The 14,173-nt window shown below is 43.8% G+C and overlaps 1 protein-coding gene across 2 annotated transcripts in view; it reads left to right on the top strand.

Annotated features, from left to right (window-relative positions):
* The window catches only part of LOC118371209 (tenascin-like), a 79,302-nt gene that overhangs the window by 16,314 nt on the left and 48,815 nt on the right, over positions 1–14,173 (top strand). For both annotated transcript variants that reach the window (XM_035756572.1, XM_035756573.1), the window contains exons 2-5: positions 8,786–9,372; positions 9,724–10,944; positions 12,217–12,480; positions 13,117–13,232. In XM_035756572.1, the coding sequence (XP_035612465.1) occupies positions 8,892–9,372; positions 9,724–10,944; positions 12,217–12,480; positions 13,117–13,232 (2,082 nt within the window). In that variant the 5' untranslated portion in view covers positions 8,786–8,891. The remainder of the gene's footprint in view (positions 1–8,785; positions 9,373–9,723; positions 10,945–12,216; positions 12,481–13,116; positions 13,233–14,173) is intronic.

Consider the following 14,173-nt stretch of genomic DNA (forward strand, 5'->3'; position numbering starts at 1 on the left):
CTGTCTATACAAGGACCCACAGTGCCTGTCAGAGCAAAAACCAAGCCATGAAGTCGAAGGAATTGTCCGTGGAGCTCTAGGGAAGGGTACCAAAAAAATTCTGCAGCATTGAAGGTCGCCAAGAACACAGTGGCCTCCATCATTCTTAAATCGAAGAAGTTTGGAACCATGAAGACTCTTCCTCTGGTCGCCCAGCCAAACTGAGCAATCGGGGGAGAAGGGCCTTGGTCAGGGAGGTGACCAAGAACCCGATGGTCACTCTGACAGAGCTGTGGAGATGGGAGAACATTCCAGAAGGACAACCTTTTCTGCAGCACTCCACCAATCAGGCCAATCAGGCCTTTATGGTAGATTGGCAAGACGGAAGCCACTCCTCAGTAAAAGGCACATGACAGCCCACTTTGAGTTTATAAAAAGGCACCTAAAGACTCTCAGACCATGAGAAATAAGATTATCTGGTCTGATGAAACCAAGATTGAACTCTTTGGCCTGAATTTCAAGGATTACGTCTGGAGGAAACCTGGCACCATCCATACGGTGAAGCATGGTGGTGGCAGCATCATGTTGTGGGGATGTTTTTCAGTGGCAGGGACTGGGAGACTAGTCAGGATCGAGGGAAAGTTGAACGGAGCAAAGTAGGGAGAGATTCTTGATGAAAACCAGCTCAGAGTGCTCAGGACCTCAGACTAGGGCGAAGGTTCAACTTCCAACCAGAAAATTACCCTAAACACACAGGATATGCAGAGAAGAATGGAGAAACTTCCCAAATACGAGTGTGCCAAGCTTGTACTGTCATACTCAAGAAGATTCGAGGCTGTAATTAGTGCCAAATATGCTTCATGAAAGAACTGAGTAAAGAGTCTGAATATTTATGTAAATGTGATCTTCCGTTTTTCACAAAATATTCTAAAATCCTGTTTTCGCTTTGTCATTATGGGGTATTGCGAGGAAAATTGATGAGGAAGAAAAACAATTGAATCAATTTTAGAACAAAGCTGTAACCTAACAAATTGTGGAAAAAGTGTCTGAATACTTTCCAAAGACTGTATGCATATTCAAAGAGACTTGTCTACAATTTCAAGTTTCTTAAAGGTCCAACGCATCAGCCATTTTTTATCTCAATATCAGATCATTTCTGGGTAACCTTACTGTGATTGTTTTCAAATAAAATGGTCAAAAATAAACGAAAATAGTTTCTTAGCAAAGAGCAATTTCTTAAGCACAAATTTTGCTTGGACTGTCTGGGAGTGGTCTGAGTGGAGAGGGAAAAACTGAAAACTAGCTGTTATTGGCAGAGAGGGTTGGAACTCTCTTTCTTATTGGTTTATTAACGAATTTACCTGCTGGTAATGTCACCAGGCAGGCCAAAACTCCATCCCATGAAAACAGGCTGACATTTCAGCTAGTCTGTTCAAACAGCTCTTACACTAAAAGAGTATTTACACAATTTCGCAGTGTAGTTCCAACCTCATAGTGTGGAAATACATATAAAACACAGCAAAATCATGTTTTTGACTGCACTATGCCATTAAAGTTAATCTTGTGGGGTTATTTGCATTTCTGCAATTATTAAATTCTAGTTATCATCAACATGGAAATGTATACAGCTCAGAAATACCAAACACATTTGGGCTACATTTAATGTGAGGTGAAATTCCTTACCACCTCTGTGACTTGTCCAACAGCCAGATATGAGGGTCAGTTTCTGTGTCGTTACCATCTAGGCCTTTCATCCAAACAAATGGAAGTGTATTGTGTTTATTATGATGCTCAAAACAATTAGTTAGACACCAATCAGTGAGCCCAAACCTGCCACAACTGACTGCCCTTTAAATGGTATCCAGGCCAGAGAAAATAAATGTCTGAGGGGCGCCTGCGTCCAGTCGTCCACTAGCAAACTAGACTGAGAGGGCTTGTTTAGAGGCAGTGGACTGCGTTAGAGGCTGCATCCAAAATGGCACCCTTTTGTGTTTGTTTTTTCCAATGTGTTAGGTCTTGGGCACAGTCAGTACCATCAGTGAGCCTCATCCCTCTAAAGCATGCGGTGCCTTCCTCCCCTCCCTCTGAATGGATAAGATGAGATTGATTGACTGCTTCGTCTACGGTGTTTTCAAAAATGAATTCCTGCTTCGTTTTCAACTCAGTTCAACACTGTGCAATATCAGTAAGGGTTGTGTACTGTTTGATCGATCGAGACAAGGACAGAGAGCACAGGGTTTCCCATTGTTGCAAGGTGATAACTTTAGAAACCAATTTTGGTGAGCAGCAACAACATGACTGAGGGCTGGAGTTTACAATCGATCCCATTTCTCACTCGCACTCGCATTCAATCCACGTTATAAGTCATACAGGAAATCAATTTCTGTGTTTGATGATTATAACTCTCAGCCCTACAGATATAGTGCTGGCCTCAGCAACTATCTCTCCTCTCCCCCCTCCCCCCTCACCCCCACCCTCTCTCTCTCTCTCTCCCTCTGTCTTTCTCTCTCTGATTGTGACCTTCGTGGAGATTGAAACAAACACTTTAACCGCTCCAGAAGAGGACATAAGTAGAAACCCTTTCACCTTGCAGGCGTTTTTGAATGATTTATGTGCACATCAAACCATTTCAATATTAGCCAGTGTGTCCTCCTTATCACCAAGCTTCTCTTTAAAGATTCATCTTGAAATGTGATAAGAGAGAGTTTTTTTCCGGGCTTTGTAGTAAATGGAAGATGTAAGTGTGGCAGTTTGATATGTTGTATTTTCTCATGATCTTTTGTTGGAGCAGAATTTCCTGGTCATTGAGCCTCGTACTCTGATACCATGGCGTCTCTCAAGGTGAAAAGATCCTCCAGACAATAACTGGTCATTCACCTCCTCACGAGCGACCCAGATTAAATAAGAGTGTGTGCCAAGGAAGCCAAGCCCGTCTTTGCCATGGGTGACCTACAAAACTAGACAAGCTTGATCATTTCTACTGAAACGAAAAGCATGCTTTTCCCCTGTCCCCTGTTTAACATACTGGGGATGTAGATACAGTCCTGGGAGTTGGTTGAAGAAATCATTGAATATGTACAGTTTTTACACATGAAGTGTGCCAATCTGTTTCATTATTCAGTGTGTTTGTTGTGTAGTTGATCTGACTGATACGGTAGACAGTAGGACACTCCAGCAATGCGACTGCTTCCTTTTTACTCCTCGGGCATATCTTCCATTTATCATTAGCAGACAGTCATGATCTGTATTAGCTTGCGTTTATGTCATGGAACTCATGTTCCCGCAGAATGATGACGCGTGCCTTTCTTCCTGCTCTATCAATAGTTAGTCTTTTTGACCACTGGTTGCAGTGACAGGCCAAACTGTGCGTGGTGAACAGTTGTCTTTTCTAGTGATTTATTTTGACTGTACCATATGGAACAGTGAGTATTAGTTAAGATAGATTACCAAGGGACAACTGGTAGTCCATTTTTAGCCCAGTGGACCTGTATTTCTTGTGTTTTTAAAGGAAAGAAAATGGGCCGGTTATTGATTTTTGGTCCCAGTCCGCCCCTGTAGGCTAGAGTGATAATTAAGTTTGCAGCATGGGGGCCAGGCTGAGCTGAATTTGAAAGAAATCCTGGCTTCTGCATATAACGTCTGAAATCCTCTACAGGCGGAAAGCTCCCTCTCATCAATCATAAAGTGCTCACCCAGAACCAATTGAAATAACAACTTCCAGTGTCTTAAAGATGGGACAAGGAAAGAAAATGTAAGGCACTCCTGGAAAAGCAATCATCGACAGAATAGCAATAATTGTTCATTTCCCCTGAAACTAGAGGTTAACGTGGGAAACGGTAGCAGCTATGCTAAGCGATTAAACATTTATAACAAAAATCTTACTTGCGCCTATTCCCTAAATAGTGCCTTTATTTTGATCATAGGTCTTGGTCAAAAGAAATGCACTAGGGACTAGAGCGCCATTTGGGATACAATCGAAGGAAAATGTTGTAGTTTATAGGCAAAACTGTAGCTTATAGGGATTTCAATGGCCTGCAGGGTCCTGGTTTTCCCTCTTGCTGTGTTCAAGCCTCATCCTCTTCCTTCTGCTTTGTGTTAAATTAGTGCACTCACTGGATTTATTGAAGGATCAAGATCCTCCAAGACTTACACAGTACAGAAGGAAAAAACACAGCACACAGAGGAGAGTCTTCATCAGAGAAGAAGAAATCATGTTTAGTACCGTAAGGTAAAGGAGGATCATGGCTTTCATTGGTTGGAGTTGGAGCCACAGTGCCATGGTTCTTACATTACACTCATGACAAAATCAGGGAGGTACAGTCAAGTATGAGAAGCAGATTTATGTAAAGAAACACTTCTGGGGATTAGATTTAATCTCTATGGGGTCTCAGTTCTGTCTCACACAATATTTGATTTTCCATAGAAAATGAAGGACCATGCTTATTGTATCCACACCCACATGGTAAAACTGTTCATCAGTTCACCCGATGCGTGCATTGTAGCTACAGTAGATTAATGTAGTTTCGTCCTTATTTGATCAATCAAAATCATGTCATCATAGTTAAAACTAACACATTTGACCCTATTTCTTGATCCCATAACAGTCTAAACCCTATCTAAACCGCATTGAATAACAGTTTCACTATATGGAACAACAGAAAGGCCCCCCAAAAAATACAAAATACATTTGTTCTGAAGTGTCTGTCCTATATCTGAGAGATATAAGAAAGATCAGGAAACGTTAAAAAACAAACATTTTTGTACATTTTTGTCACTGCTACATACAGAGGTTGGAAGATTGGCTCTACCAACAAGCCCCATCGGCTGTACCGAATTCAGAGCAAAACGGAGAACACCATTGTGTTTGTGAGAGTCTCATCTTTCCATAGAAGGGTCTTAATAGTTTGTAGGATAAACCGATGTTTGGACGGAGAGATGCGTTGGACTGAGAAACTTTGAACAGATATTTTCATGGGGATTTTTTAATTGTGCTAATTGGTTTTCCACAGGGGTGCAGACATCGTCTCTAATCCCCATGATCATTATGTATGTCCGTATGGCAGGGTCAGAGAAGGATGCTGCTTTGCTTGTTTTGAGATCTGTAGACTCATTCTTCTTTGCCATTTTTTCGAATGAATCAATCCAAACCTTTGCTAAGGGCTGTAACCTGGCACTCCTCGTTGCGTCGTGCAGAGAACACCTCCTCGGGCCTTATTGCTTAAATGGGCACCATTGTTAAGACAGATGAATAGTCAATACTGCAAAGTTTTGAATGAGAAGCTTTTGAAGACAGGACTTTGTTTGAAACCATTCCCAGCTGTCCTCTGTGTGGGGTGGGTATAAAACTGAAGTGTTGCCGGCTCAGTACCACTCATACAATACTGGGCTAATATAGATCACTTGCACTAAATATGTGTGCCAGCCAGTAGGTTCTTCTTTCCCTGGTAAAATTCCCCTCACATTGGCCACATGGCAGCCAACTGGCTTTGTTGCGGTCTGAGAAGCTAACAATAGAGTAAAAACAAGTGAAAGCAGCAGCAGTCAAATAGTGTCAGGTCTGAGTTGGTGTGCCAGCGACCAGCTGCATTAGCATCAAACCATGGCCACGGGGGTCTGCTGATGGAAGTCCAGGAGGGGAGGCCGTTTTCTTCGTTTCCCATGGTAGAAAAAAGCTACAACTGTCTGTTAATCACAGTATCATCTAATAATAACCGTATGGTCACAAGAAGCTGGCATTAGCTTCTCCTGTCTGTAGATAGTTGATTCTGATTAGACATGTTTTATTCCTTTCCACTTATTTTTGGAATAATACTGTGTTTTGCCAAATCCACAGATTTGCTAAATAATGCCTCACACAAAGAGTAGTTTTGTCTCACAGGGAGGGTTGGGTCCCTTAGAGGTTCATGTGGAGAGAAGCCAGCCAGCCTCCAAAGTGAGAAAGCCAACCATCCGTCCAGAACTAAAACCCCAGCAGCAGCTCAAAGCAATTTTCTGGCTATTTTGTTGATTTAATCCCTGGTTTGCGATGCTCAGGCACAGTGGAGTGAGTGTGTGTGTGTGTGTGTGTGTGTATGCCTGTGAGGTGGGGGGTAGCTTTTTAGCACCCCTAGGGTCCAGATCTTAGCGCTCCCATTAGTGCTCTTACTGTGCGTACATCACGGAGGCACTCATCCCTGTCTGTCGAATCAGCGGCTGGCTACGTGGGGCTGCTGAAGTTGAGATCAGCCGTGGGATCCCATCCCCTGTATCCCTGTGACTGAAGCTCATCTGTCAGCCAGCCTACTCACACGTTAGCCAGCCCCGGTTCAGGAGACCGAGCAGACAGAAGCAGAGCAGCTCCTCACAGCACAGGATGTTACCTGTTCATAACTTCCCTGTGCCAATGACTGTCCTGTCTGTCAGCCCCCCACCGTCTGCTCTCACAGGGGAGAGTGTAGAAATGATGTACTTACTGAAGATGAGGAACACCAAATAAATGGTGCAGAAAAGTTAGTATTTCATTAGCTTGTGGTACAAAACACACACACTTTTATTGAAGGCAGGAAATCCATTGTTACATTTGTATTTACACTCATGTCCCCACGTATAATGTGCCAATAACAAGGTATTTCTAAATATGTCACTCTTAACTAAGTGACCTAATAGTTACTTAATACCATATTGTTAGGAATAGTCTTCACAAATCCCCCCTTTATGTCAACATCTATTCTTGTGTTCATACAGAACATGTAGTTAATGCTTCACGTTCAAGCTTGGTTGCCCACAGTGGAAAATACTTTAACTAACCTGTATTTACAGTGGATAATACTTTAAATAACCTGTATTTACAAGAGAGAATACTTTAACTAACCTGTATTTGGTGTGGAGAATACTTTAACTAACCTGTATTTACAGTGGATAATACTTTAAATAACCTGTATTTACAAGAGAGAATACTTTAACTAACCTGTATTTACAGTGGATAATACTTTAAATAACCTGTATTTACAGTGGATAATACTTTAACTAACCTGTATTTACAAGAGAGAATACTTTAACTAACCTGCATTTACAGTGGTGAATACTTGTATGTTTTATCTAACCACAAGATTAAAGGAAAGAAAACAAACTTTTACTGCCTGTCTCTAAACCACAATTCAATCCTGGCACATTTTCCAGCAGACCATTACTCTTAAAAGAAACAACATGTTGCAGGAGCACAGGAGGTTGGTGGGACCTTAATTGTGGAGTAAGGGCTCATTGTAATGGCTAGAGCAGCATCGATGGGATACATGGTTTCCATGTGTTTGATGCCATTCCATTTGCTCTGTTACAGCCATTATTTTGAGCCATTCGCCCCTCGAGAACTTGTTCTCAACTAGCTTACCTGGTTAAATGAAGGTGAAATAAATTAAATAAATAAAAATGATTCAACAAAGCAGCCTCAATGCTCAGGAGCCTTGCAAAACAGCCCAGTAACTTCTGGTGTAGAAAGAATCATGTTACCAAATGAAGCTGAATGGCCGTCTGTAGAGCGGTGAGGTGAATCTGACCCTTGGGGAGCCCTGTGATGCGTACCAAATGGCACCCTATCCCCTTTACAGTTGACTATTTAAAAAAACAACTAATACCCATAGGGCTCTAGTCAAAAGTAGTGCACTATAAAAGGAATAGGGTGCCATTTGGTGCGCAAACTGAACACCCGGCCACTCCGTGCACCACTAGGCTAGCCAGGAACCTGCAGATGGTCTTCCCCTCATCGGTATTAATCTGTCAGCTTGGGTTGTGGTATAGGGAGTCAGGAAGGGGAGAGAGAAGGGTAGCTCCCCACTCCCCACATGCAGGTGTTGCCTGCTGTTTATGGCAGCATGTCATGAGAAACCCGGACGGAGAATAAGCTCGAGCAGTACTCAAGGTCACAACACTCCACCCCTGCAGTAATTGTCCCTGCAGTGTTAGTCCTCAGAGAAATAGACAAAATAATGCCACAATGTCATCCACTAAGTGTCTGTGTCCTCCACTGTGACCAGGGGGGTTGAGATGGGGTGCAGGCAGGCAGACCGGCATGCAGTGAGACTGGCAGGCATGTAGGCAGGGAAACAGGCAGGCAGGCAGGCATAGAAACAGGCAGGCAGTCAGGCAGGGAAACAGGCAGGCAGGAAGGAAGGAAGGAAGGAAGGAAGGAAGGAAGGAAGGAAGGAAGGAAGGAAGGAAGGAAGGGTAGGCAGGCAGGCAGGAAGGAAGGAAGGAAGGAAGGAAGGAAGGAAGGAAGGAAGGAAGGAAGGAAGGAAGGAAGGAAGGAAGGAAGGAAGGAAGACAGACAGACAGACAGACAGACAGACAGACAGACAGACAGACAGACAGACAGACAGACAGACAGACAGACAGGCAGGCAGGCAGACAGACAGGCAGGCAGGCAGGCAGGCAGGCTGCAACAAGATCATGTATTGGAGGGGGACTGTGGAAGGTTAATTGCTTTTAGTAGGATACTATGACATTTCACTGCAGCCAAGTGGTCCCATGTGTATCAGGGTGTTTTGTGTTGGTCACTGTCAGCTCCGTACTGGCGAGCAAGACCAAACTGGAAATGTCAACATAGTTCTGGGTTTCATAACTTGAGAATTCATAGTTGGTTGAGATTTTAAATAGATAAAGTAGCTACTGTAATACAACATACAGTATTTGTCAAAATCTCTCTCAACTCTAATGTTTCCTTGCTTTTTCATACAAACAGTTTATCTGAAGGCTGACCTTCTGCTTCTATTCACATGATGTTTTCTTTATTTTTCTTTCTTTCTTATTTCTTTCTTTCTTTCTTACACACAAGGGTATCTGCGCCATCTCCCAGATAGAAGAACTCCATTCTCCTCCACCATCCCTGACCGCTCACAAGTGCCCCCAGCAGGACGTGACTGGACCTGGTCATCAGGGTGATGAAAGGCCTGCTCCTAGGCTGTGTGACCATGGCTGTGTTGCTTCAACTCTCCAGCACCGGCCTGGTCAAGAAGATCATCCGCCACCGCAGAGAAACCCTGAGAGAACCCTCTAAGAACTTGACCCTGCCCCACCCTGACCAACCAGTGGTCTTCAACCACGTCTACAACATCAACGTCCCCTCCAGCTCCCTGTGTTCCGTAAACATGGAGAGCCCAGAAGGAACCAAGGTCAAGCCTAAACGAAGTCCAGTCCAGTCGGTCATGCAGGGCATGGAGAACAAGGACCACACGATGGACGGAGAGAACCAGATCGTGTTCACCCACCGCATCAACATCCCCAAGCAGGCATGTGGCTGTGACAACCACATGCCTGATATGAAGGACATCTTTAGCAGACTGGAGATGCTGGAGTCTGAGCTGTCCAGCCTCAGAGAACAGTGTGGCAGTGGAGCCGGTTGCTGTGGAGCCCAGGTTACAGGTATAGCACAGAACATTTTTGACCAAAGACATTCTCAGGCAGTGTTTCACACCTGTTTCAACTATAGGATTGATAGTGGGTAGATTCGTTGTATAAAATGAATTTGTGCTAGGGAAAAAAGGAAAATGTTTTCCCCTTTGGGTTCCAAGGACCAGGATTTAGAAACACTGTTCTTGCGGCAGTAAGAGTTATAGTTTTCACTTAGATTACATTCCTACATTGCTTTTAATTCTGCTATAGATCAATATTCCCTATTCCGACTCATTGCAGTTGTCTTTTTGTACATATATTATTTGCTGCAAAGATTATAATATTATCATAATTTAATAGATGTATGTGTTGTTTCCTCAGGTGAGGTGGCAACAAAGCCTTACTGTAACGGCCGTGGTAACTTCAGCACTGAGACCTGCAACTGTGTGTGTGAGCCCGGCTGGAAGGGACCCAACTGCACCGAGTCTGAGTGCCCCAACTTCTGCCAAGACCAGGGACGCTGCGTCGATGGGAGGTGTGTCTGCTTCGAGGGCTTCCACGGAGACGACTGCAGCATGGAGCCATGTCAGGAGGACTGTGGGGACAACGGGGAGTGCATCGACGCCATGTGTATCTGTGAGGACGGCTTCACCGGGAACGACTGCTCCCAGACCAACTGCCATAACAACTGCCTGGGACGCGGCCGTTGTGTAGACGATGAGTGTGTGTGTGACGAGCCGTGGATGGGCTACGACTGCTCCGACCTCATCTGCCCCAACGACTGCTACGACCGCGGTCGCTGCGTCAACGGAACCTGCTTCTGTGAGGAGGGCTTCACCGGGGATGACTGTGGGGAACTCACCTGCCCCAGCAACTGTAACAACCGTGGGATGTGTGTCGACGGCCAATGTGTGTGTCACTCTGGCTACAGCGGCGAAGACTGCTCCAAGCTCACCTGCCCCAACGATTGTACTGAGAAAGGCCATTGCTTCAACGGGAGGTGCATCTGCGACCCAGGCTTTGAGGGAGTGGACTGTTCCATCCTGTCTTGCCCAGACAACTGCAGCAACAGAGGCCAGTGTGTCAATGGAGAGTGTGTCTGCAATGTAGGATTTGAGGGTGACGACTGCTCTGAAATCTCCTGCCCCATGAAGTGTCTGAACCGAGGCCGGTGTTTGAATGGACAGTGTGTGTGCAGTAAAGGCTTCACCGGGGACGACTGCAGCATCAAGACCTGCCCCAAAGACTGCCTGGGACGCGGCGAGTGTGTTGACGGCACGTGCGTGTGCTTCATTGGCTTCACGGGCAAAGACTGCAGTGAGCTGACTTGTCCCAACAAATGTCTGAACAGTGGGCACTGTGTTAACGGCCAGTGTGTGTGCAACAAAGGCTTTGCTGGGGCGGACTGCAGTGAGAAGACATGTCCCAAAAACTGCCTGGAGAGGGGCTACTGCGTGGACGGGACATGTGTGTGCTTCGAGGGATTCCAGGGCCTGGACTGCTCTGTGCTGACCTGTCCAGGAGACTGTGAGGACCAGGGGAGATGTATGGATGGAGTGTGTCTGTGTAATGAAGGTTTCATCGGAGAGGACTGCTCTGGGGGTAAGAAACCAAAGAATAATCCCAAATGGCACCTTATTCCCTTTATAGTGGACTACTTTTGACTAGGGCCATTAGGGCTCTGGTCAAAAGTAGTGTATTAGGGCAGTGGTTCTCAACTGGTTTTGCCTCAGAACCCAAATTGAACCAGGTTGTCTCAGTTGCAAACCAATATAATTTTTTGGGGGGGCTAAAATGCAATCTGGAAAACTATTTTGAATGCTATATTGATAGTAAGTGTACTAGTTATATGAAAAGGGAACAGCAGTCCCACCTTTTTCATTGTCATTAATTTAATTTAGCCCATATTCTGCATGAGGAATGTTAAGCTCACTGGTTTGAGAACACAAAATCAACCAAATCCTCTAAATAGCGTTGCTAATAACTCTATATTGAAGATACTGTGATTAAAGAAAAATATGAAATTATTAAAAAATATATAGGTTCATTTCTACACACTTTCTACCTGGTTTTAGTAGTTGAATTTTCATACTGGAGTATTTTTCATAAAAAATGTCAAATAAAAATGTTTGCTCACACTCTGGACCCATTCAAAACCTCCCGCGACACGTATGTGGGTCATGACCCACCAGTTGAGAATCGCTGTACTAGGAAACAGGGTGTCATTTTGGACAAACAGAAAGAGACAGAGAGAGAGATCTCACATCCTTTGCTTGATGGGAGTATGGCTTGATGTGATATAATTTGTTTGTGGCTGAAATGTATGAGGAACATTTCAACATGATGACATTCATTTAAATGCTAAAGTCTCTGGCTGCACAACATTGGTTACATTGCTTTGAATAAATAATGTTGCTGTTTAATGTGGTTGTCAAATGAAAATGTCCATGGCAATTGAAGTCATCTTGGAGAATTGATGATTTGGTCGAATTTATGTCGTTAGATGCCGCAAAATACCTCAGATCAGAGACATTTAAAAAAAAAAATGGGTTTGGCAATTGATGCTATTCGATGCCCACCCTCCATGGAAGTGTAGTTGTGCAGCTGCTGTAATTTCCAGACAGGAATTCTACATTCAGCAAATCCGGACATTTTAACTTCCCTGCTCAATAAGACTACATGAACTTGAAGGTGATTCATAGGCATTGTCCTTTGCGTTTGTGATACGTATCATAGTTGTGTATTATTTTGTCATGTTATAAAGCGTACCCAACCAAGTCCATGGTATTAGCAATAAAAAACACTCATCTGTTACAATTATACCTACTATACTGAATATGTCCCCTAACATGATGTGGTTGTGATTCTCTCCAGTGTCTCCACCCAAGGACCTGACAGTGCAGGAGGTCACCCCAGAGACAGTGGACTTGTCCTGGGCTAACGAGATGCAGGTGGCAGAGTACCTGGTCACATATGTGCCCACCGCCCTTGGAGGTCTAGAGCTGGACATGCGTGTGCATGGGGATCAGAAGAACGCTACCATCAGTGAGCTGGAGCCTGGTGTGGAGTATCTGATTAGTGTCTTCGCAGTCCTCAGCAACAAGAGGAGTGTCCCTGTCAGTGCCAGAGTGGCAACACGTAAGTCAGGAGTAGTAAAAAGTTGACCGAAGACTCTCACCATGTGTCAGATTTTCATTTTCCCCACTATTGTTTAAGGTTAGGATTGGTGGAAGGAAACTTCAGCCCGGAGATGTAATTCACCTCTACGGTGTCCATATTAAGGCCATCTCAGTCTCTCCTGGAACTCGTGATAAGACAGACTCAAGTCTGACTGAGACTGTCCTAAAATGGACTCCGTACACCCTTACCTCACCTTTGGTACCTGACTTGTCGGCTCTCCCAGATCTGAAGTAATGCAAAAGTGACATTCATAACGGGCAGCCAATAAAAAACGAATTATATCAACAAATTGATTGCAGGGCTCATGCGAACATCTGTTGCTAATCTCATTGAATTAAATCCCTAATTGTACCTGGGATGTGGTAGTTTTTCAATGTTGTTACACTTTATTTACTCATCATTGGAACCAGCCAGCCTATTTCCTATATAGTGCACTACTGTTGACCAGGACACACAGGGCTGGCTGTGATCGAAAGCAGTGCACTATATAGGGAAAGGGGTGCCATTTTTGACACAGTCCATGTGCTGGGTCTCCTGAGGATTTAGTAAACAGAATATCAAACATGGTTTCATTTGTAAGTCTCATCCCATTAGATCTCCCTGAGCCCGAGGGACTCAAGTTCACATCAGTGAGGGAGACTGCAGTAGAGGTTCAGTGGGACCCCCTGGACATCCCCTTTGATGGCTGGAACCTCATCTTCAGAAACACTGTAAGTTGTCAGCAGTAGACCCTCATCTATGCAAACACTGAGTTGTCAGTAGTAGATCTCTCATCTATAGAAACACTGAGTTATCAGTAGTAGATCTCACATCTATAGAAACACTGAGTTATCAGTAGTAGATCTCTCATCTATAGAAACACTGAGTTATCAGTAGTAGATCTCTCATCTATAGAAACACTGAGTTATCAGTAGTAGACCTCTCATCTATAGAAACACTGAGTTATCAGTAGTAGACCTCTCATCTATAGAAACACTGAGTTATCAGCAGTATAAACACTGAGATATCAGTAATAGACCTCTCATCTTCAGAAACACTGAGTTATCAATAGCAGACCACTTATCTATAGAAACACTGAGTTATCAGTAGTATACCTATTATCTATAGAAACACTGAGTTGTCAATAGCAGACCACTTATCTATAGAAACACTGAGTTATCAGTAGTATACCTATTATCTATAGAAACACTGAGTTGTCAATAGCAGACCACTTATCTATAGAAACACTGAGTTATCAGTAGTATACCTATTATCTATAGAAACACTGAGTTGTCAATAGCAGCCCTCTAATCTATAGTAACACTGGGTTATCAGTAGTAGACCTATCATCTATAGAAACACTGAATTATCAGTAGTAGACCTCTCATCTATAGAAACACTGAGTTATCAGCAGTAGACCTCTCATCTATAGAAACACTGAGTTGTCAATAGCAGACCTCTCATCTATAGAAACACTGAATTATCAGTGGTAGACCTCTCATCTATAGAAACACTGAGTTATCAGTAGTAGACCTCTCATCTATAGAAACACTGAGTTGTCAATAGCAGACCTCTCATCTATATAAACACTGAGTTAGCAGTAGTAGACCTCTCATCTATAGAAACACTGAGTTATCAGTAGTAGACCTCTCATCTATAGAAACACTGAGTT

Source organism: Oncorhynchus keta, chromosome 25, assembly GCF_023373465.1.
Source record: "Oncorhynchus keta strain PuntledgeMale-10-30-2019 chromosome 25, Oket_V2, whole genome shotgun sequence".
In the NCBI taxonomy this organism is placed as follows: domain Eukaryota; kingdom Metazoa; phylum Chordata; class Actinopteri; order Salmoniformes; family Salmonidae; genus Oncorhynchus; species Oncorhynchus keta.